A 23205-nucleotide genomic window follows, 5' to 3' on the forward strand; every position below is an offset into this window, starting at 1 on the left:
TCTTACTTCCAAGCAGTGAAGTAGGTGGGTACAGGATTGCTACCGGGAATGTCTTCAATTTCCACCTGCGCATGTACATAAATAAAGCTTGATGTGAACTCCTCTAGAAAAAGGAGAAATAAGGTGCAGCTCATTGCTGCTGCTGTTTCGCATGCATTTACTGCAAGATATCATTTATAATGCTATTTCTTCTGACAAGGCATGGAAACTAAGTATACCTGTTTCCATCTGAAAAAGGCTAGGGGTATGTAACAGAATAGTTCATAAAGAGCAATATATAGGAAATAAAAAGCTATTTGGAATGTATATTTATATATGAATTTCCATACCAATTTATTGAAACAAAGGATGTGGTTTCTCTCAAAAGCTAAGCTCGAGGCGGTATTTTTGTTTTTTAAAATATAAGGATTTATAGAAATCAGTATGCTTCATTAGCCAGCTCCGTTTTATTTTACAGCTCTATGTGTATTGCTTAAAAGTCCTTGCTATAGTTTTTTAAGTGCGGTTTGAGGGATTTATTTTTATGTAGTGCAGTCAAATATGTCATCTGAAGCTGAGCCATATATACTTCAATCCTTTAGAATGTTTGGAAAAGGACTGGCTTTTTCTGATCCAGATTTTCTTGGCATCACTATTAAAGCACCTGCAAAGGAGAAAAAAAGGGAAGAAAAAAACATTTCACATCCATCTGGCTTGGTTACATGTAAACTGCCTACATTATGTCAAGTGCAATAAAGGCAGGAATAAAAACAAAACCACTATCAGCTAAGAGTATTTTATTTATTCCTTCTTGAGGTACGGAAGCAACTTCCTGCCTAGTACTGCAGCCGAAACTAGCAATGATCACGCAACTGTAGTATGTGTTAGCATATGTAGCCGAGGTGGAGAGAAAGAGGCTTACTCATATGGGACAAGTTTTGCTGAGGCTGAAAAGATTTGCCTTTGAAAAATGTTAGGTGGTCACTCCCCTGCTGAAAAAGAAGAAAGTTGAGGGGAAATAGTGGAGGAGCCCTTGCTTTTTTTATAGAACTAAAAATCTTAAACCATGCTTGCATGTGCATCATGCTTTTTAAAGCACCCCCCAAAGAATTCTGGGAGCTGTGTTTTCATTTCTTTCGCTCCGTTACTTATTTTGTGTTTTTGCTTTGTATTTTTATGCTGCAAACTCCCCTGTGATCTTTGAATGAAGGGAGCTGTATAAGTTTCAATAAATCAATAGGACACCCCTCACGGAGCTACGGTTCCCAGCGCCCTTAATGAACTATAGTTCCCGTGATTTTTTTGAAGGGTGCTTTAAAGGAACAATGGGTACGCAACCTATACAGTCATACCTCGGGTTAAAGATGCTTCAGGTTAAATCTTTTCAGATTGCGTCCCGGGTGACCCGGAAGTAACAGAACGGGTTACTTCCAGGTTTCACCGCTCGCGCATGCGCAGACGCTCAGAATGATGGCACGCACATGTGTAGATGTGGCAAATTGCGACCCGTGCATGCGTAGACACGCAGACACAGGTTGCGTTCTGCTCATGATGCGAACGGGGCTCTGGAATGGATCCCATTTGCATCCAGAGGTACCACTGTAAAGCATGGGGGTTGTGTCTTCTTCTATGTCATCACAAGTACTGTCCAATAGGTGCCTGCGGCAAGTGAAGAAGAGCTCTTTCACAGGAGCTGGACTCTGCTAACTCGGGACCAAACTGGATAGTTGATGCAGTTATTATATCTTGCCCTTCTGTTGGATGCCCAGGTGGCATCTGTGGCATGAGGCACCTTCCACCAGCTTCGTCTGGTGCTCCAGCTGTGTCTCCTCCCCCTGAAAAGAAATATCCTGGCCACTGTTACCCAGCACCTGGATTAGATTGGACCACTGCAGTGCATTGTATGTGGAACCACATTTGTAAACTACTCAGAAAGCTCCAGCTGGCACAAAATGCGAAAGCTGGGTCACTGGTTGGCACTAACTCCAGTGAACTCCATTGGCTTCCCATTTGTTCCAGGGCACAATTCAAAGTGCCGGCTTTTAATCTTGAAAGTCGTTTCGGGCTTTGGACCTGGATATCTGAAGGACTGGTTGCTGCCTTATGAATTTGCCTGGAGGGTATATGGTTGGGGTTCCTGCCTTCCTCTGTGGATGTCTATATACCTAATATGCCCTTCACATCTATAACGCCTGACACCAGTGTTCAGCCTGCTCATATCATTTCAAATAGAAACAAGCAAACTACTGGCATACCTAGACCTTTATTATTTATTTTAAGGCCAATATCTATTGAACTTGATCTATTTACCTTTTGAAACTGCTTTGAAATCACACACTGCAATGATCCTGTCAGTTTAGCTGGGTCTGCCGTGGCTAGAGCGATGGCATCAACGTACAGACTCAGTTGATAGATTTTTATCTCCAATTTCAGAAAACCATATGTTTAGTTTATTTATTTCCATTGCCAAAGGCCTGGATCTGTGAGTATCTTGTTTGTAGAAAGGCACCTCTGCTCATGCAAGGAGCACCCTCAATTTCTGCCACCTGCTACCCCAGCTGCAGCTGCCTGTGCACACGTATTAACCACACTTGGGATGGCTGGAGAGGTCGTGCCTCGACTGCAACGGTGATCTTATGAGGCAAGAATCAGCAGTTTTCCTCCCCTGTATGCCGAGAAGCTAACCCGCCCAGCTCATTTCCAGATGACCTGTTTATTGAGCATTCATCCTGATTTGTCTGCACAAGTTTGTGGGGAGGTTATAAGACGCCATCTGTTTACTGAGCATTTGTTCTGATTTGTTTGCAGGAAGGTCAGATGATGATTTCTGAAGCAGGTGTTATCTCACACCTTTCCCCCCCTCACTTTTCTTATCGTAAAATGTCTGGCTCTGTGGGGAAATGATTTTGTTGCTCAAGAGCACCAAATCATATTGAACTGTGCAACCAGAATCCACCGGTGTGTTATATAGAATCCCTCATGAAAATGGCAAACATCTGGAAGTGCCCCTTTTCTCTGTTTGGTGTGAGAGGTCTCCAGACCCACAGGCATAGGAGTGCCACCTTATTTCTTAGCCTCTTGCCTTTATTTCTTTAGGCAAAACCTCAAAAGGAGATGGGATACCCACTTTAACTCCCTAGAGCAGGCAGCAAACAATCCACAAAGAACTAAAGCAAATGTCAAACATAAGCAGGGGTCCCCAAATGGATAAGAGTTGTTTGTGAGGGTAAGTTAGTTTGTGTTCTGATCTAAGAGGTGGCAGGAATGTTATTGGGGTGGTAGGGGACCTGTTCAGTCTCTGAAGGCAATTCTGGGCATTTAAGAAACAAACAAGTCCAAAAACATAGTCGCTACTGTGGTACCTCGGGTTACAGAAGCTTCAGGTTACAGACTCCGCTAACCCGGAAGTAGTACCTTGGGTTAAGAACTTTGCTTCAGGATGAGAACAGAAAACATGCTCCAGCGGCAGCGGGAGGCCCCATTAGCTAAAGTGGTACCTCAGGTTAAGAACAGTTTCAGGTTAAGAACGGACCTCCAGAACGAATTAAGTTCTTAACCCGAGGTACCACTGTACTTAGTTGATGCAGGAGATTCCAATGCGTGTCCCCGAAGTTGTAAAACTGTTAGTTGCCACAGGGAATAAAAATATCTTCCTCCAGGAAGTGCTTCTCATGCGAAAATCACATGTTCTCAGCAGTCGGACTGTAATTTTACCCTGCTGGTTAAGTTGCGATTTTTCTGCACCGCGGCAGTGCATCTGTTCTTGTTTTCTATGTGCAGCCGAATCGCATAGGATGTCGCACTTCCAATACAACTGCTGCACATAGGAGTGTCATTGCTGCACACAGAACAAGATCTGGGAAAGCTGGACACTAACTGAAAATGAGTTGCTCTTGCAACTTCACATACTTACCAGGACTTTACATTTACATTTTCTTTTGGCTAATATAATTTTCTCCGTGGAGATTTTTTCCCCTCTCCCTTTTCCATGAGTTGTGGCAAGCGCACATTCTTTTCATAAATTAATTTGTCCTTGCAAAGCATAATGTCAGCATCTTTTTATTCCCCTTTGTGCCTGACATTTAATAGGTTTTTGTTTTCCATGGCAAAAGATACCGCTCTGTTATTTAGGTAGTAGAGGAGGAGAGAGGGAGGTTAAGCCAAAAGCAATAAAAAAAAAAGCATAACCGCAATTAAATGTCAGCTGATCGGCTTTTAGAAAACAGTCAGCTCCTTCTCTCCCCTTCTCCACTCTCCTTCCTTCAAAGTGCTGTAATTTAGCAGAAAGCCAAAGCAGCAAATGAAGCACTTGTTTCATGCAGCCAGCTTTTAGCAATGTGTTATTGGTTATTCAAAGGCAAAATGAGATGTGAAACATGAACTGTCTCTCCTCCCCACTGTGGGTCCATTAAATTATAGAGACAATATTGTAGTGCTTAGCTAGCATATTTATTGCAAGATGTATCCCATTATTATATGCTAGAGAAATGAGTGCTTGTAATGAACCAATTAGCAAGGAGGCAGCTGTTTGGATTATTACACCCATTTTATAGATGGGTAATCAGATCCTGCAGTCCGCGGTAGAGCTGGACAGATGCTTCCTTAAACATGGTGCCCTATGCAACCTGAGGATTCCCATTTTGAAGGCACAACTGCAGTGTGTGGTTCTTCTTGCGCTATGCTATAAGAAGGCATGCAAGGGTTCCAAGGGGAAGTGCTTGTTTTCAGTGCTCAATTTGTGTGGTGGTACATTTTGAATTCTCATGATGCAGGATGATTTATTTATTTTTTAAGATTCTGAAATGTGTGCAGGAATTTTCTAAGCTTGCTGCTTTATTGGGACTGTAATATAGCTGATTAAGAAAGAAAGAAAGAAAGAAAGAAAGAAAGAAAGAAAGAAAGAAAGAACGAACACTGTATGAGTCCTTCCTACAAAACCAAACCACAAGTGGGAAGTTACCTATTTGAATGCTCCCCCAGATCAAAAGCACCCTACATGTTGGGGTGTAAGTTTATGATTATTAGGCTTCCCTAATCAGGTTTCCCTAATTAGGTTTTCCATTTGCAGGGTGTTTGTGACACATCAACAGGTCTCAATATTCTACAGAGGGAGCATTCAAATGTTTACATTTCCTCTTTCAGTTCCTGCTGTTGGACAGAAGCCAGTGGATCATCTAGTTCAATTCTCTGTCCTGAGCCAAGAAAGAAGCCTGCCCAAGTGTTTTTGAGCTTTTCAAAACTTCCAACAAGGAAGTGGGATTCAATTACTTCCCAATGAAACTTATTTCACTTTTTAGTAGCTCTTCTAGGAACTACTTCGTAATGGGCAGTATTAGTCTTTCTCATCTTGTCAAGTTGCCAGATCACCAGTATCCCAAACTCAGAAACTCAAGAAATGGGACTCGGTGATGTTGCAGGGTTGCCAGCTCTTGAAAGTAAAAAAATATGATTTGTTGGTGGGGATGTGATTGCACAGGCTGGCACAAGGCCTTTGGCTGCTTGAGAACAGCAGCAAACGGTGTCCCTCTCCTTTCAAGAATCAAGATACAGACAGCCCCCCGGCACCTGAAGCGGAAAATCCCACAAGTGCCTCTTCCCTTTTCTTTGCAGGAAAAATGCAACAATGATAAATTAAATAAATCTGTTGCTCGTTAACGACATCCAAATTCAGCTGCCTGAAACAGCTGCTTCATTCTGCGTCATGGCAGAGCTGGCCCTCTCAGTTAGAAAACCAGTTGTGTGTGTGGATTCTAACCAGAAGCAGGTAAATAAGTATTGTGCTGTCAAAAGAAATCAGGGAGTTGTGTGTCTCAAAATTCACAAGATTTTCCTTAAGAAGCTCATGAAAAAGGTGGTGGGGGGCAAAAAACTACTATGGGAGTCCCAAGAGAAAAGAATTGCATTAGTCGGACAAAAGTAGTTGTCTTGAGGGCAAAGGGCCCTTTCATAATAATCATCAGCATCAAATATTTCTTGTACCCTGCCCATCTGACGGGGTAGACCCAGCCACTCTTTTTCCAAAAGAGGGCTGCCTTCAGATGTCTTCTAAAAGTCAAATAATTGTTTATTTCCTGGACATTTGACAGGAGGGTGTTCCACAGGGCAGGTGCCTCTGCTGAGAAGGCCCTCTGTCTGATTCCCTGTAACGGTAGAGATGGAGATGACCCATCAGGTATACAGGACCAAAGCCGGGTGGGGTTCAAATGTCAACACCAACACTCGGTATTGTGCTAGGAAACATATTGGGAGCCAAGTTATACTTTTTTAGGACCAGTGTCATGTGGTCATCTTGTAAAATGTCTGTAAATGTTGCTGTCGCACTGAAGGGCTGGATTTTTGGTTTCTCAATTCCTGAGCAACACCAAGGCTGTTAGTCTGCTGTGTATTTTGGGAAGTTGTTTGTTTGTTTGCTATGCCTTGGGACACCTCTTAAGATATTTTGCATGATGGTCCTTGAGGTCAAGAAGGCTTTTTGTCTGTATAGGTATACAATCGGATGCCATTTTGAATTGAGCTAGCAGACTGAACCTTTCCAAACCGCACAGATTCTAATAGCTGATTTCAAAACTGCACAGATTTTTTTGGTTTCTTAGAATTCTGGGGCAGCACTTGGTACAATGCTGCTTGTAAAAAAAATTAAATTAATGAAATAACTAACAATATGCTGCCCTTTCATTGACTCCCAAACTCAGCTGTCTGACTTTGCCTAATAGTAGGGCTGGCCCTGGCCAATGGTCTGAGGCAGCTTCATATATTCATGGACATTTACAACTGCTTCTATTACTCAGTTTCATTTGGTTTGTGCTGTTTCATCTCCACCCCTGCCCCCCCCCCCACATTAGCAGTTTGGGAATTAATATCTCCATTAGAGGGTATGGTCCAGATTCCACAGAAGTTAGTAAAAGTCTTAATGCTGGCTTCAGTGTGGGAAAGATGGATCCTTAATGTTCCCATGAAAATGTTTCTCAGGACTTCTTTCTACAAAGGTCTAAAAGTTCACCGGAAAGCAGAGCCACACACTCCGGTTATTTTTGACAAATTTGTTTATCCGTTCCCCCTACCTCTTTCCGCCCTTTTTTTTTAAGACCCAATTTTGATCTCGGTTTATAATTTCTCCCAGAAGCTTCACTTTCTTACAAAAACAGATTTCTGTCCTTTTAAAGGAATAGTAAAACAGTAAGTGTGACTACAATGTGTGGGAAAATATTCCCCCTTCGTTTCCTCATCTCTCCCCACCCCCCTTGCCTTCTTTTTTGGCACAGGATTGACATGGGACCTAGCATGGTTATTATTCCCAGGACAAGCCGGACCATTTGCAGTTGTGCTGCGTGACCTGCATCGATGTCAGTGGAAGCCACAGAAAGGTAAGGGAATGGCAAGCAGCTTTCTATTAATGTATGTTACAGGGAAGGATCGGGTGTAGCATGGCCACGCTTCTAAAGGCGCAGGACTTTAGGGCTCTGGAAGCAGGACAACGTTCTGCAGGCACAGCGGTGCATCTCTGCAACACTCCCTTTGGAGAAGCTACACCTGCTAGGCTATTTCTGAAAAGTTTTTAGAAGAGCCCCAACCCTGTCCTGGTTGCTTTTAGCTAGACAGTATTTGCTCTAGGCAATGATTATTATCTGTCTGCCGTGCGGTGAGCTAGCCATTAAAAAAAATACAGGCCCTGGTATTTACTGAAACAATAGTGAGGAAAATAAGCCTCATTTTGACTGGTTGGTGCTATTTGAGGAGCTAAAGCATGGTCTGCATATGGTTCTTGGGTGGTTTCCCATCCAGATAGTTTGCGGAGTCTGATCGGCCTAACTGGCACTGTGAGCCCTCAGACAGTTGGTACCTTCCCTGAACCTACGAAGCTGAGCAAGAGAGAGAATCGTCTGTCTTGCATGGGAGCAGGGAGACCACAGCAGTAGGTACCAAGGAGATCCATGGCAGCACCTCCAGTTAAAAGGGTCAGGTAGCTGTAGCAGATGATGGGGAATGACCTCCTCTCAGAAGCCCTGGAGAGCAGCCTAATTTTTATAGACATTTTGGCGCCTGAGGCGAACCACAAAATGGCGCCTCCTCCCCACCAGGGAAGAAGTGGTAAGTGAACAAGAGGGAGTAACAATCTACATTGGGATATGTTGCTCCTGTGGATCCTGCCACCTGAGGCAGTCGTCTCACATTGGCTCATGGGTGGGCCGGCCCTGGCTGGGGTTTTCACAGTGACATTGGTAGCGGCAGGGAGTAAAAGAAGGCAAGTGATTGGACAGGACTGAAGGTGGTCACAGGGTCCACCAGTTAACTCCTGCTTAAAATTTCACCAACTTTTATTTTAACTTGGTAGTGTGATGTGTTAAAAACCCCCACTGCTGGGCCAACTCTTGTTCCGGGCACCAAAATAAGTCCCAGAAATTTGCTTCCTACAAGATGCTTTCAGATAGAAAGGGGCACTCTGGTGTAAAAAGGAAAGGTGACAAAAAAGCTATGAATAGCTTCGAGATCAAAGGTACATCTTTTTAAAGAGGGATGTATCTTTTTCAGGCTGCAATCCTGTGCACATTTGTCTGGGAGTGATGGGATGGTAGGTTCTCAATGCACACTGGCGTGGGGTTTCCTTTGTGCTTTGTCCAGAAGCTGTAGTTAGTGAAGCAGAATGGAAGTCCCATCATTTGCTACCCTGTACAGATCTAGCCTCAAAACTCCTTCACGAACTGAGAGCAGTTAAGACTCTGTCAGCACCCTGTTCAAAGATCCAACCGCCTGTGACTGGGCCAAATTCAAGATGTTACAATTAGTGTAACAGGTGCTTATATACGCTTGGGAGCTATTTATTTAAAGGAATGCCTTGCCCTGTGTGTGCCACCCAACCTGCAGAAGGAGCAGTGTTACAGCGCCACATAATGTTCCATATTTGCGAGAAATCAAGCTTTTCACCTTTTTATTGGAACTCCCTGCCTATCATGCAGGCCCCTTCATTGTACTGTTTTTGACGTCTACTGTTTCTGTTTTTCTGTATAGGCCCTCCTGCCCAGACAATGAATTTTCTTGTGTACATTTGTATTTAAAGCAGTTGATTTTATACATATTCTGATAATTTTTATTATGTCTATATTTTAAAATCACTATTTTAAATGAATACTTTATACTACTTTATGTAAAGTGCTGAGAGATTATTTTTCTGCTTTAGCTGTTGCTTGGTAGCATTCAAAAAACAGTCCTGAGGTATTTGTCACCCTGACAAGCTGAGGCACGCTGGTTCAAATGACCCTTACTTGTGGTTTGTTGGTTTACCAGAACTTCCTTGACCAGCCTTTGTTGGGTAGCAAACATACACAGGGTTAGCTGACTATCTAAACTTAACCTGCATGTAGAGAAAGTCTTAAAATTTTTATTTTGTTATTCAAATTTGTGTAAGGACAGTTGTGTCCAGTCTATCTGTGTTTCATGAGAGAGATTCAAGCACACTCCGGAATTTAGGTTTGCCACAACTGAAGTGGTTTTGAGTGATCTGCTGCCTGGCGCAACAAATGCACTTCCTGTAACAGCTTTTTGTGCTTAGGAAAGTCATAGGGGAAAGTTTGGAATGGTCAAATGATTAACAGAAAACACACAAACAAATCAGGATGAAAGCTCAATCAGCAGGTCATCTGTAGGAGCCCAAAATCTTTGCATTTGTAACTCTTTGGTTTCGGACAATATTTGTAGCTTTTTGTCCTTGCTCTTGGATTGAATTGTTCATTCTGTGGCTCTGTCTGCACCATACATTTAAAACAGTATCATACCACTTCAGACAGTAATGGCTGTCATGAAAGAATCCTGGGAACTGTAGTTTGTTAAGGGTGCTGAGAGTTGTTGAGAGATCCCTGTTCCCCTCACAGAGCTACAGTTTTCAGGGCGGTTTAACAATCAACGCCCAGGGAAATATGTGCATTATAGCTCTGTGAGGTGAATAGGGGTCTCCTAACAACTTGAGAGTCCCATGGACTGCAAGAAGATCAAACCTCTTCATTCTTAAGGAAATCAGCCCTGAGTGCTCACTGGAAGGACAGATCCTGAAGCTGAGGCTCCAATACTTTGGCCACCTCATGAGAAGAGAAGGCTCCCTGGAAAAGACCCTGATGTTGGGAGAAGGGGACGACAGAGGACGAGATGGTTGGACAGTGTTCTCGAGGCTACCACCATGAGTTTGACCAAACTGTGGAAGACAGGAGTGCCTGGCGTGCTCTGGTCCATGGGGTCACGAAGAGTCGGACATAACTAACCAACAACCAACAACTCACAGCACCCTTACCAAACTGCACTCGCTTACCAGGATTATTTGGGGGAAGCCATGCCTGTTTAAAGTGGCACGGCAATGTGCTAAGTGTGTAGTGCGGAGGGGGCCAAGGAGACAAAGGACCAAACTACATATTATTCGCAAGCTCATGTGTGTAAACTATAAGTAGCTTCAGTAGTGCATTGTGGGAGGGCACAATCTGCTGCGTCTCCTGATCTACCGCCTCAGCCTTAACGTGGCTTGTTGTAACTTACGATAGGACCACCCCTCTTAATTTGTTACCTGTGTGCCCTTCTTTGGGGCTCTGGGTGAGGACTGTCCTGTTCTCTTGTAGTGGCACTTAATTGGTTTTTGGATTCCTTGCATTCCACCCCTCCCTTTTAACTGGAACTGAATTTTAGTACTGGCTGTTGTTTTATTTTCACCAGCTGCTTCTAGTTGTTAATGGACTGATTGTTGTTACTAGAGTTTTTGGTTTTTAATGTACTGGGCCTGCTGTCGTTAGCTATCCTGAGACATGTCCTTATGACATTGCCCTGGAATTGCTGTGGTACAGAAGCTTCAACTAGGAGGATTTACAACCTGTATTAGATGGACAAGATAGAGGCTGTGGGAGAGGTCAGGAACTGACCAGGAGTGGTGTGGGAATCAGGGCAGGCGGGATCCAGCACTGGCATTTCCTGCAGCAATTATGTGTGATATATGAACAATGCACATGCCTCCTTCACCTTCACCTGGGAGCTCTGAGCAGCTGTGGGTTCCTAATATATAATCATCGGCCTGTTGAGGCAGAACACTGGTATTACACTGGTGAGGTCCTGCTGTGATCAAGATGGATCAGAAAGATCTTGCTAAAGAAGTGGGTCGTGAAAAAACTCTTTGAGAATACAGAGGGCTTGTCCACTCCGGAGTATAATGTGGAGTTGAAATTGCTCATCCCGTGTTCTTATTAAGTTTTTGCCGTCTACGTGATCTGCATTGCAAAGAACTGCAGTCACACACATTTCCCCCCCTGATCTCAGATTTCTCCAATTTGGGAACAATCCGATTAGTTGTTGAAAAAACCGAGCTCGCTCTGTTGCACTTAGGTAGTGATATGCTATGCAGTGGACATGAAATATACTCAGAGTCCTGTAGTGATTTCATGCTCTTTATTGCAGCTTGTAAAACAGTGATTGAATTGCCCCCCAAACCTCAGGCTTTTATATACATTATTTACACAATGAGTCCCGTCTGATTGGCTGATTCTGCTTCCCTCCTGGAGCCTGATTGGTCTTTTCCTGCAAGCCAATCAGTTGTTGCATTCTAGGATCCTACTTGCCTACTTGCCTATTGTTCTAGGATCCAAGCTTAGTACATAACATTTCCCTGTGGGTGGAGCAATCCCTTGGGAAGGCGCAGTCCGCTACTGACCACTTTAGCAGCCCTTATTCTGATATGAGCTTTCACCGAATATTGCTGACACATTTTCAAGGATGTGATTGCAATCATAGAGAAAAATCGGGGATGGTGGGAAGTGATCCTTGGCTGTCAAATGCAAATAGACACTTTGAGGAAAGGTGACTAATTCCAGAGTCTTTTTAGTGTCTGCTCAGGGTTGGCAGTCTTTTACACACAACTTGCCTACAAAAGCATTCTTCCATTTTATTTCAGTATCTTCTCCCATTTATTGCTTTGACGTTGCTAGTTTTCCAGTTTGAGCTGTCAACATATAAATTGGATGGGGGAATAAAAGATGGTGCCACACATTTAAAAGTGCACCCATTGAACGTTGAGCATCCTCTGTAATTCCTGACTCGTGTGTGTGTGTGTGTGTGTGTGTGTGTGGTGTGTCTGCCTGCAAATCCTCTCCAAACATATTATTCCTTGTGGGATGAAATTACTTCCTTTAGCATTAGAGGGGGGGGAGGATTCTAACTGAGTTGGAAAGCGTTTTCCTCCCACGGCATGGACTCCTTCCTGGAATAAATTTGAGATACAGTGATCTTGAGAAGTTGACTAGTCATACTCTGAAGTATGAAGAGAATGTAAGAGAGGAAGTGGTGGTTGATGAGTCAGCATGAGTAATCTGGTTACAGTGAACATGAAGACTGGAGTTGAGTTTTCTCCCCTGTTAATCATATCATTATTAATATTTTTAAAATGCAAGGAAATAAGTGATATTATGCCTTTGCTGCTAGCAGTTGCTTTTCATCAATCCTTCACAAAGTGGTATCATCTATAGATCAGTTTCTATCACCTTCTTTCAAAGAACATGGAGAGAAGAAAAGAGAGGAAAGAAAGAAAGAGAATGGTAAGCAGCTTTCTTTTCTATCATTGCCCAATTTAGCAGGCTATGTGGCTTAAGGATATACTGGCACTTTAAGATTTAGCTGCTCTTCCCAGCATGGTTCAGAATCCAGTGCATTCTCATGTGCAAAGGGTGGCCTTCTGTTGTACAGCAGTTTTCTGACAATTGAATTCTCAGTGTTTTACCTTCCCTAATTAATCTGCTTTAGCTTTAGAATCTTACCTAGCTGAGAAAGAGTCTTGCAGACAATTTGGGAGTGTTGCAGACAGACTGAACACTGGGCAGTGAAGGGGTGCAGAGAACTGACAGTCCTTGGAAATAGAGTTCAGAATACAGTGCTGGTTGTTGCACAGACCTGCAAATCAGGATGTCTCTGATTTTTGTGGAGAGCCCCTTATAATGCTGGAAAAAACTTTTTTTCTTTTCCATTGCTCTTTTTGTAGCACTATGCCACAAATCCAGTGTGCCCTTCCTTAAATATACACTTACAGATCAAGGTCTTCAGCTTCTGTGAGAAGGTGATGTGAATAGCTTGTTGCTATGTTGGACTGACTACCCGTAACAACCATCTAAAACTTAGTACCTGAAAAATTCAGCATGCAAAATGCCAATAATTCGGGTTAATGGAAATGATTCCGATGGATTTGGTGCCATTGCAGTACTGTAGTTTATTTTACTTTCAGTGTATGTCAATGTGCTGCAAGCTAGGTTTGGGCATTTGACCATTCAAATAACATTTGGCCAAGTCACTAAGTCAAATGTTGGCCAATAATGTGCAAGCATTTTTTGAAGCATTAACCTAATGTTAGGAGATAATTAATTGTAAAGTTGTGTTAATTACCAAAAAAAACCTCAGTTGCTCCAATAATAGTCAGATTACCTGTTTAGAGGTTATCAGGTGTCGAAAGTGCAGCCCCTCACAGGAGCTCTGCAGAGCAGCCTACTAGATCTCATGCAGGATCTACTTCTGGGTTCCGCAGCGAGAAGAATGGTGACAGGGTCAGCCCTAGGCAGCGGCCTTTGCTCTTGCTGACGTCTTCTTTTCCTGTTTGGGATGGCTGCAAATGTAGCAGGCAGACAACAAAAGAAGCTTTGTTGTGCTTCTTGGCTTGACCCCTAACACTGCTGTAGTGTTAGGAGGCAAACAACCTTTAGTCTTCCTATATAACACTATAGCGAATTCTGTTTTAAGATGTAAGCTGCTATCTGCAATGCGGCATTTATTTATCTGATGCATTTTTGCACCTACTTGATAGTCAGAAAGGCTGCTGGAGAGCCTTACATGCAATCAGTAAAGAAAGGAAAAAAGGAAAGAAAGACAGACCTTGTCTTTACCATCTAAAAGGTGCAATAATTAAAAAGAAAGAAAGTTGGTGAGGAAAGAGGAAAAAAGAGAACTGGGCACCTATACTTCAATAGTAGTTCTGATCATGACCAGCTGGGCAAATATGGCTGGGCTTCCAGCTAAGCCCATGGGGTGGCCTTGCTTTCCATCTCACCCGCTGCTGCAACCTGATGGAATAGCATGAATGCTACCTAGTGATGGGTGTTAGTGTCTCTCTCTCTGTGTGTAGGCATAGGCTTGTTGCAACTTGGAATGCCGATGGAATGTGTTTGCCATTGTTTGACAACATGTGGCTGCAGTCACAGACTAGGTGGTCAATATCAGCGGCGTAGCTAGCTGCTCAGGTACGGAGGCGTGTCCTCCAGCCAGGGGCGGGGCGATCCACCTGTGGGGGTGGGGCGAGTCTCCCTGACGCTTGGAGCCTCTACGCTGCCTCCTCCTCAGCTGTAGGGTGGCTGAGGGAGAGGCAGTAGGTAGATGCAAGTCCCGCGCTGCCGTTTCAGGCAGCACGGAACCTGCAGGCACCTAAGCCACCACGTCACTCCTAAAAAGTTTCGTGAGCCCATTTAAAAAAAAAACACACACACCCCAAAACTCATTTTGTCACCCCTCCCCCTCAGTGATGACACCCAGGGCAGACTGCACCCCCTGCACCCCCTTCCTCCACCACTGGTCAATGGATAATATTTTGACCAGCCCATTAACTTGAGGGACAACTCTGCTTCCAACCCATGGGTCATGGGCACCTTAGTAGGGCCACATTGTCCTTGCAACAGGCACTGTGGGTGTTTTCTCCAATACAAACGGATGGCCAACCACATAGCTTTGTCTGCTTCACAATTCTTCAACCAAATGCCTATTTTTCACCCCGTTTCCAAATGGGAGTTGAAGGGGGGAAATGAACACACACATACCCCAATTTTGAGCACCCAGACCCATCAGTTCCACACTGTGTCTTCTGGAGGTTTAGCAATTTGTTTTCCTCCTCGCCAAGTAGGTAGGCTTTGTAGCAATTCTAAATTGGCCAGTCCAGCCCTAATTGCAACAGCAGTTCAACAACATTCTGATTTGTGTTTGGTGGCTCCTAAAATGCTGTTAATTCTGCCTTTATAAAATGGAAGTTCTTGCCATATGCTTCCTTGACCTGAGCAATTATTTCTCAGGATGCTTTGAATGATGCAATTTCCTCCAGCAATATCACTTAATTCCTGTTGCTCTCTGGGACCAGAAGTAAACCCAGTTAAGAGGAAATTGCCTTTAAGGGGACATTTTGAGGTAAGAATTGGTGGGTGTGGGAAGAGTTAACCTTCGCACCCACCAGTTTCCATCTGCAATTCTCATCTCAAGGTTACCTTTGTGTAACCTTGATAAACACAGTAGTTTTGGGAACATGTGTTTGCAGACGTAGACGTGTTCGTTCCTTGTGCAGCTGTGTTTGTGGAAGCTCCAGCCATTTCAGACGGAATATGCACAGAACTATCAAGAGGACTGTAGTTTTAACAAGGCATTAAACCCAACTTTTGCAAAGACTGAGACAGGGGTCCTACATGAGCCCTGGGGCACATTTTGGCCACAAAATGCCAATTTCCCAGAAGAAAAACTATGATTCACAGGAACTCCACAACAACAGGCAAAACACGCACACAAACACCAAAACAAATAAAGCACAGAAACCCCCTCCCCCAATAAAGCAGGTCACACCCTCCACAAATAGGCATCCCTCCAAAAAAGGCAAAAAAACCTCATGGAAACAATTGAGACAGACTGGGCCTTAAGGTATCCTGGTGTCCATGGGCACCATGGAAAAAAGAATCTTCTTTAAATCTTTTTTGGATCAAGAGACAAATAGGAAGTTTCAAAGCTATGAAGTAAAGGTTAGGTTCTGTGTGGAAAATCTTTGTACAGTGGTACCTCTGGCTAAGAACTTAATTTGTTCTGGAGGTCCATTCTTAACCTGAAACTGTTCTTAACCTGAGGTACCACTTTAGCTAATGGGGCCTCCCGCTGCCGCCGTGCCGCTGCCGCGCAATTTCTGTTCTCATCCTGAGGTAAAGTTCTTAACCCGAGGCACTACTTCCGAGTTAGTGGAGTCTGTAACCTGAAGCGTTTGTAACCTGAACCGTTTTTAATCCGAGGTACCGCTGTAAATGAAGCTTAAGGAATCTACCTTTTTTTGCTTATTTACAAGATTTACATATCTTCATTTCAAAATTCGACTGCCAGACTTCAGGTTCGGGAAACTGAATCTGTTTTGTTCAGTAGCAGAAGCGGGGTGAGGTGGCAACACTTTCTTGACCTCCCGGCAGTAGCGTCAGTGCTACACACCAAGAGGGAAAGTTGGGGGAGCAAGGTGGTGAGGAGGTCAGTTCTGCACCATCTTCCAATGCATATGGGCTCTGCTGGTATGTTTGCACAGTGCTGACCTTCATGCCACCTTGTCCATCCTCTCAGTACTCATCGGAAACTCCACAGCCAAGAGGTCAGGAAAGTGCCCACTGCCCCATCTGCTACTACATAAAAAGGAAAAACCAAATCCATGTGAGATGGTGGATGCCTTAGAGGGGAACCTTTTCATCTTGTGAGGGCTGCATTCCCTCAGTGTCAGCGTGTTGAGGGCTGCAATGCAGGTGATGGGTGGAGCAGGAGCTAAAAGTACCTATCTCTTCTCTCCCTCTTTTTGTGTTCTCCTTTGTTCTCTTTCCCTCTCTCTTCCTTCACAGCAGGCTATCAGGGGAAGCACACCTGGCTCTTTCCAGAGGTCTGAGCTGATTGTATACAGAGGGCTACCCTTCTCCTTCCACCACTACAGTATTTTCTGCTCTCCCCTCTCACCATTCTCAGGATGGTGCAGTGGTTAGAGCAGGGGTTGTCAACCTGGTCCCTACCACCCACTAGTGGGCGTTTCATGATTCTAGGTGGGCGGTAGGGGGTTCTACAGCACAAGCTGAATCCTCCTTCCATCAATCATTGGTGGGCGGTGAGGGAATTTCACCATCAAGGAAGATGCATTAGTGGGTGGTAGGTATAAAAAAACCATGACTACCCATGGGTTAGAGTGTCAGACTAGGACCTCAGAGACCAGGGTTCAAATCTCCAACCAGCCACTGAGCTAGGGGACCTTGGGCCAGTCCACCTAACCTACCTCATAGGGTCGTTGTGATGATACAACAGGGAAGGGGAGGATCTTGTAACGCCAGTCTGAGCTCCTTGGAGGAAAGGTGAGACCTGAAAAGAAAGAAAGAAAGAAAGAAAGAAAGAAAGAAAGAAAGAAAGAAAGAAAGAAAGAAAGATCCGTCTCCCCTCACCATTTCTTGAGTCTGTTCTTGGGCCACAGGTTCCCCACCCCTCCCTTAAGGAGACATGAACGTTACCAGATGAGACGAAATGCAGTCCAGATTTTTATGTGCATTGGTTGAGATAGAGGGAGCAGGTAAGGACTTCCCTAACTTATCAGTCACGCATAATGTTGGTTTGCAGCGGCGTCTTGCTGCTATAGTTGCATGCAGCTCACTTTGGATTGGATTAATTGTCTAGACGTGAGCACAGGATAGGCCTTTGTTGAGACTCCCAACTACTTTTGTGAGGTGAGAATATTCTCTGCTAGAAAATTCTCCCGAGAAAATATTCTCCACAAACTGTAAATTCTGTGTCATCTACACAGCCGCTTTAAATGTACACACCTCATTAATCGAGAATATTCTCCAAAAGATTATTCTCAAGAATTTAACATCACTACTCCCAGCTCTAGATTCAGGTAAGTAGCCGTGTTGGTCTGGTGCAGTTGAAATATATAAAAGAATAAAAAAAATTGTCCAGCAGCACCTTAGAGACCAACTAAGTTTGTTCTTGGTATAAGCTATCTGAAGAAGTGTGCATGCACACGAAAGCTTATACCAAGAACAAACTTAGCTGGTCTCTAAGGTGCTACTGGACTATATATATATATATATATATATATATATATATATATACTCACTCCCAGCTCATAGAAATGGGCATAAGGCACAGTCCCCAGCAGCCTGTTAGCCTCTCCAAAATGGTGGGGCTTTTTTGGGTGAAGCTCTATGCTGCAACATTTAGCTAATAATAATAGGGCATCAGTGGTAGATTTATACAGGGGCATCCACACATCATGCCACCCATTAGTTGCTCTGCTGTGCTTCCTCAATGCTCCTTCATCATTGCCACCTGGAGGGGTGCTCTTGTGCTATAATGCAGCAAAAGCAGAAACAACCCAGAACATTTGTGGTATAAGCAGCTGCAGGGTTTCAGCAGGATATTATGGGACATGTACTGTTTGGAAACGAAGCAGTGTGTTGGCCCCAAAACCTTTGCACGTGCAAACCATATTGAAAGCGTGGTTGCATATAACCACCCCAATACCATTATAAGCAAAAATCGTAATGAATGCTTGATAAAACGACACCTAGAGGGACTATGCAGAATTAGACAAATTGACAGGAAGGATTCGAAACCTGCGGGACCAGAGATTCTTAGAGGACTGGAGTAAATATTTGAATTATCTGAAAAGCAATTGTAATAAACAGATTATGCTAGTAGGACTGCAAGAAGTTTGGTAAGGAGGATTGTGCGAAATATTGCAAGGAAGATTATGAAGAGAATATCAGTTAAGGATAATTAAAAGTAATAGAGAAATTAAGAAATGCAGATTAAGCGATAAAGAATGGAAAATCTTCAGAGGTAGTCGATGGAAATATTGTATAAGACAAAAATGTATGTTAAATGACTGTTAGAAATGATATGTTAAAAAATTAATAAAAATGTATTTTTTAAAAAAGAAAGAAATGACACCTGGAGGAGCCCTGAAGCTACTAGGAAAGAGGGACAAGAAGAAGAAGAAGAGTTTGGATTTGATATCCCGCTTTATTAATACCCAAAAGAATCTCAAAGCAGCTAACATTCTCCTTTCCCTTCCTCCCCCACAACAAACGCTCTGTGAGGTGAGCGGGGCTGAGAGATTTCAAAGAAGTGTGACTAGCCCAGCAGCTGCATGTGGAGGAGTGGAGATGCGAACCCGGTTCCCCAGATTACGAGTCCACCGCTCTTAACCACTACACCACACTGCTTTGCCTGAGGAGATACAGGGTAGGGATGTGGAACCTGTGCCTCTCCAGGTGTGTTTGGACTCTCTAGCATAGCCAATGGTCAGGGATGATGTGAGCTGTAGACAATGACAACTGGAGAGCCCCAGGTTCCTCACCCACGGTGTAGGGAGAAGCGTAGCAATAAATGACTGACCCAGAAATGATTGCAACCTCAGCTTCAGAAATGTACAGCCTCATCAGCAAGTGAAGACAAGAGTGCATAAAAATTACAGTGTCATTGTAGATGAAAGCAGAATTTGAAAGGTGCTGATTATCTCGCTTCTTACTCACCCCTTTGGTGCCCTTTTCTCTGTTGGAATTTCTTTCTGTGTATTTTCAAGTGGATGTTGCTTACGGTAAATGAAACTGGGTCTACATTGTTGAGATTCACGAGAAGAGACTTCTTCTTTTTGTCGGTGAACTCCCAGTGACCTAATTTTGGGGAAGGGGGAGCGCTTTGCTGTCGCCTACATACAGTCACTCTAGTGTGTCAACTTTTGGGGTTAAAATTAGTAAGCAGCCACGCTCTTTAAAATCAGCTTATCGCTGACAATGAACAGTTGAATTTGCCTCCTTACAAGAGGAAAGGTGCCGTGCTTTGTAGTTTTTTGAAACAATGCAATGTAAGGAGAGAATTAGATATTGTGGTGGCATGAGCAATATGTCAGAATGCAGATCATGTCAAATTCTAGTAATGAATTGAGTGTGTGTGTGTGGGGGGGTAACTTTAAAGGCAGGTGGACTGATTTAAATCAATGATGGCTTAAACATATTTTTTCATGTATAGTTTGTAACAGTGATGGTACAAATCTGCCCATTAGACGATGTTAATTTTCAAATAAATGGAGTACAGTATTTGCACTATATATATGCATAAAGGTAAAGGTAAAGGACCCCTGATAGTTAAGTCCAGTCGCAGACTCTGGGGTTGCGGCAGTCATCTCGCTTTCCTGGCTGAGGGAGCTGACATTTATCCACAGACAGCTTCTGGGTCATGTGGCCAGCAGAACTAAGACGCCCCTGGCGAAACCAGAGCAGCGCACAGAAACGCCGTTTACCTTCCCGCCAGAGCAGTACCTATTTATCTGGGAGCCAGTGTGGTGTAGTGGTTAAGAGCGGTAGTCTTGTAATCTGGCGAACCGGGTTCGCGTCTCCGCTCCTCCACATGCAGCTGCTGGGTGACCTTGGGCTAGTCACACTTCTCTGAAGTCTCTCAGCCCCACTCCCCTCACAGAGAGTTTGTTGTGGGGGTGGAAGGGAAAGGAGAATGTTAGCCGCTTTGAGACTCCTTCGGGTAGTGATAAAGCGAGATATCAAATCCAAACTCTTATCTTCTTCTTCTATCTACTTGCACTTCCTGCTAGGTTGGCAGGAGCTGGGACAGAGCAATGGGAGCTCACCCCATCATGGGGATTTGAACCGCCGACCTTCTGATCAGCAAGTCCTAGGCTCTGTGGTTTAACCCACAGTGCTACCTGCATCCCATATATATAGGGATACTTTGTATCATATGTTTTATAAATAAATTATGGTGGTGTTGTTTTTCAAAAAAACTGCTAAATTAATTAATAACTTTAGTAAAAGGTTTTTATATACATACATACATACATACATACATACATACATACATACATTGGGGGGGGTATCCCTGCAGGTTTGTTATTGTTTTCAAGGCATTTTCTAAGGTTTTGTCTTTTCAAAGTGTAATCAAGTTATGCTATATGGGCTATGAAGGGTATTTCGAGAAATTGTTAGCAAAAATGTGTATATTAGTCGAAACGGCATACAAAAATGTATTTATCAGGAGATATTCACATTAAATGCTGATGAATTTTCATGCAGATTCCCCGCCCGCCCCCCCCCGCCCCCAATTCACAAATTGTGTGGAAATGTGGAGAACTGAATTTATGTTGGGAGAAATGAGAAAAGGAAAAACAAACCTGACCAATTTTGCCATCCCTATCCTCTGCTCAGTTCTGCATATACAGACCCTCCAAGTGTCCATATTTTCCAGGGACATCCCTGATTTAGAGAAGCAGTCCCAGTTTCTGATTTGATCCTGGAATGTTCCATTTTTACTTAGGACATCCCTATTTTCGTTGGTGAAATGTTGGAGGGTACGGATGTATCCGACCCCTGAACTGTCTGAATGAAATTCCGTATACAGAAGGTTTATTAAAATTTCCCATTTTCTATGGTTTGTTTTTTATGTACACCATGTAGAAATGCAAATACCGTAATTAAGCAGCATACAGATGTCACGAATAAGCAAAACAAAAGGGTAAATGATGGCATAAACTGACCTGAAATTGACTTAACATACTGCATGTACTTAAGGGCTTATTAACAAGAAGCCACAATGCTATTTAGTGAACGTATTTTTCTGTGGTGAATCTATGGTAGCTACTATGACAAGACATTTCACCAGTAAAAGAGCAGATAGGTCTCTTGTCAATGTTATTGATAAAACTAACACAACTCACGAGACCGTAAAGTACAAATTCATTTACAGAACTGAGGGAAGATGAAACACTCAAGTGAGAATGGACATCATGTTTTGAAAGTAAAAAATTACCAATCTTCAGTCAGAAATGCCCTTTGGGGGCTATGCCACAAGACACGAATGCATGATATGACTAGTTTTCTCACCATTTACTATCACCGAGACAAAAGCTTTCTTTTTAGTGCCTTGGATCAGGGAATTTGTATGATCCTCTTCTCAAATCTTAGGCTTAAGAATTAGCTTTCTTTTATTACATTTATCCCACACTTTCCCAAATCGCTCTGAGTCCCACCTTATCTCTCATACAAGCAGTTTAGAGGGACAAAACTGCTTCACTTCAACAGAAGAGCTGTATCGTATCCCTGCATGTCACTACCTCGGCATTATTTTGTAGTTTTCCCAGGTGCAATGGAGCACAGGTCCAGTGGAGGGGGAGCACAGGTCCAAGGCTATTTTTCACTGCTGGAGCAATGACAGCATATGGGGTGTGTTTTTTGGGAGGGGGGGGGGTTTAAAATGGCGGCAGGGGTAAGTCCAGTTGGGTGCATTGAGACTCCTGACACTGCTTCGATACCCTCCTACTATATGTAGTGTTTGGTGTCAGCATTGCTTGTGCAGGTTCTCTGCTGTTCGCTTGTGCTCCTTTGGTGGTGAGGGGTTGGGGTTGGCCTAGGGTGTGGTTATTCATTTGTGGTTGGCTGTGGTGGTCTTCGTTTTCATGTGTGAGTGGGGTGGGTGTTTTGCATCAGGTTAGCCATATTGATTTGTATGCTGTTGGTGGATTTTTGTCGTCTTGTTGGTGAGCCCCACATTTTGGCTTTGCAGAGAATTGTGACAATGGAAAATATGCCGCTGGCACTTCTTATTCTTTATCTGCATTTACCTTCACATTGGATGAGGTCTTTACTATGGCTCCTATGTTGGGAAACTGTGTATGTGCAGCTACTCACACAGAGTCAATTAAGGTTTGGCAGACAGCCAGAAGGCAATCTGAAGGAGTAAGTCTGCCTGGTTATAACAGAGACATGGAGACCGCTCCCTGATTGGTCTATCCTGTCTGCAGCCAAGTCGCCAATTGCTTTCGTGGATTCTGTGTTAACTCTGCTAGGTCTGGCTAAGGTCCTGCAACTAGTCAGAAAGTTGCGAAACACCAAATAGGTTTTACCAATATCCTACACCTATACCGAAACCTGAAACATTGGAGTCCTTCTGCTTCTCCTAGTAATAGCCACAGATTTTATGGGCTACGTACTACCCTGAGGGCAAATATCATTCTGAGGTGCCACTGTCATCACCAACCTTCTCTCCGCAGTACCTTACATAGGTTCTACCCTTGTCAAGTGGGTATGAGGCGGGTTTGCAGTAGATAGTGCAACCTTAACTCGATTCTTTACCCTTCACTTTGTACTCCCCTTTATTATTATAGGTACCTCCATAGTCTACTTACTCTTCCTCCATGAAACAGGCTCAAACAACCCTGCAGGTCTTAACTCTAATACAGATAAGATTCCATTTCACCCCTACTATTCCTACAAATAGGGATGCGGGTGGCGCTGTGGGTTAAACCACAGAGCCTAGGACTTGCCGATCAGAAGGTCGGCGGTTCGAATCCCCACGACGGGGTGAGCTCCCGTTGCTTGGTCCCTGCTCCTGCCAAACTACCAGTCCGAAAGCACGTCAAAGTGCAAGTAGATAAATAGGTACCGCTCTGGCGGGAAG

At 43.7% G+C, this 23205-nt stretch overlaps 1 protein-coding gene and 1 long non-coding RNA gene across 18 annotated transcripts in view; one reads left to right on the forward strand and one right to left on the reverse strand.

Moving 5' to 3' along the window:
- LOC310842037 (uncharacterized protein) overlaps positions 1-23205 on the forward strand; it is a 292099-nt gene that overhangs the window by 58744 nt on the left and 210150 nt on the right. For 12 of the 14 annotated variants that reach the window (XR_014562784.1, XR_014562785.1, XR_014562787.1 and 9 more), the window contains one exon: positions 7242-7343. Coding sequence is in view for 9 of the 14 variants with exons in the window: in XM_083733904.1 (XP_083590030.1) it covers positions 7242-7343 (102 nt within the window). In the remaining 5 variants the exon portion in view is untranslated. Of the gene's footprint in view, positions 1-5589; positions 5744-7241; positions 7344-12427; positions 12537-23205 lie in introns of those variants that run through there. The other 2 variants (XR_014562786.1, XR_014562788.1) reach the window with 2 other exon arrangements.
- Positions 420-22119, reverse strand: LOC310842047. Of its 4 annotated transcripts, none has more exons than XR_014562792.1 (5): positions 22069-22119; positions 19275-19415; positions 17021-17103; positions 13414-13578; positions 420-643 (listed from the first exon to the last, which is right to left on the reverse strand). It is a non-coding gene; the product is annotated as an uncharacterized lncRNA (long non-coding RNA). The 4 variants fall into 4 exon arrangements; XR_014562793.1 differs by lacking the exon at positions 420-643 and adding an exon at positions 11380-12202; XR_014562794.1 differs by lacking the exon at positions 420-643 and adding an exon at positions 11380-12482.

Source organism: Podarcis gaigeae (assembly GCF_964106915.1).
Source record: "Podarcis gaigeae genome assembly, chromosome: 3".
Classification (NCBI taxonomy): Eukaryota; Metazoa; Chordata; class Lepidosauria; order Squamata; family Lacertidae; genus Podarcis; species Podarcis gaigeae.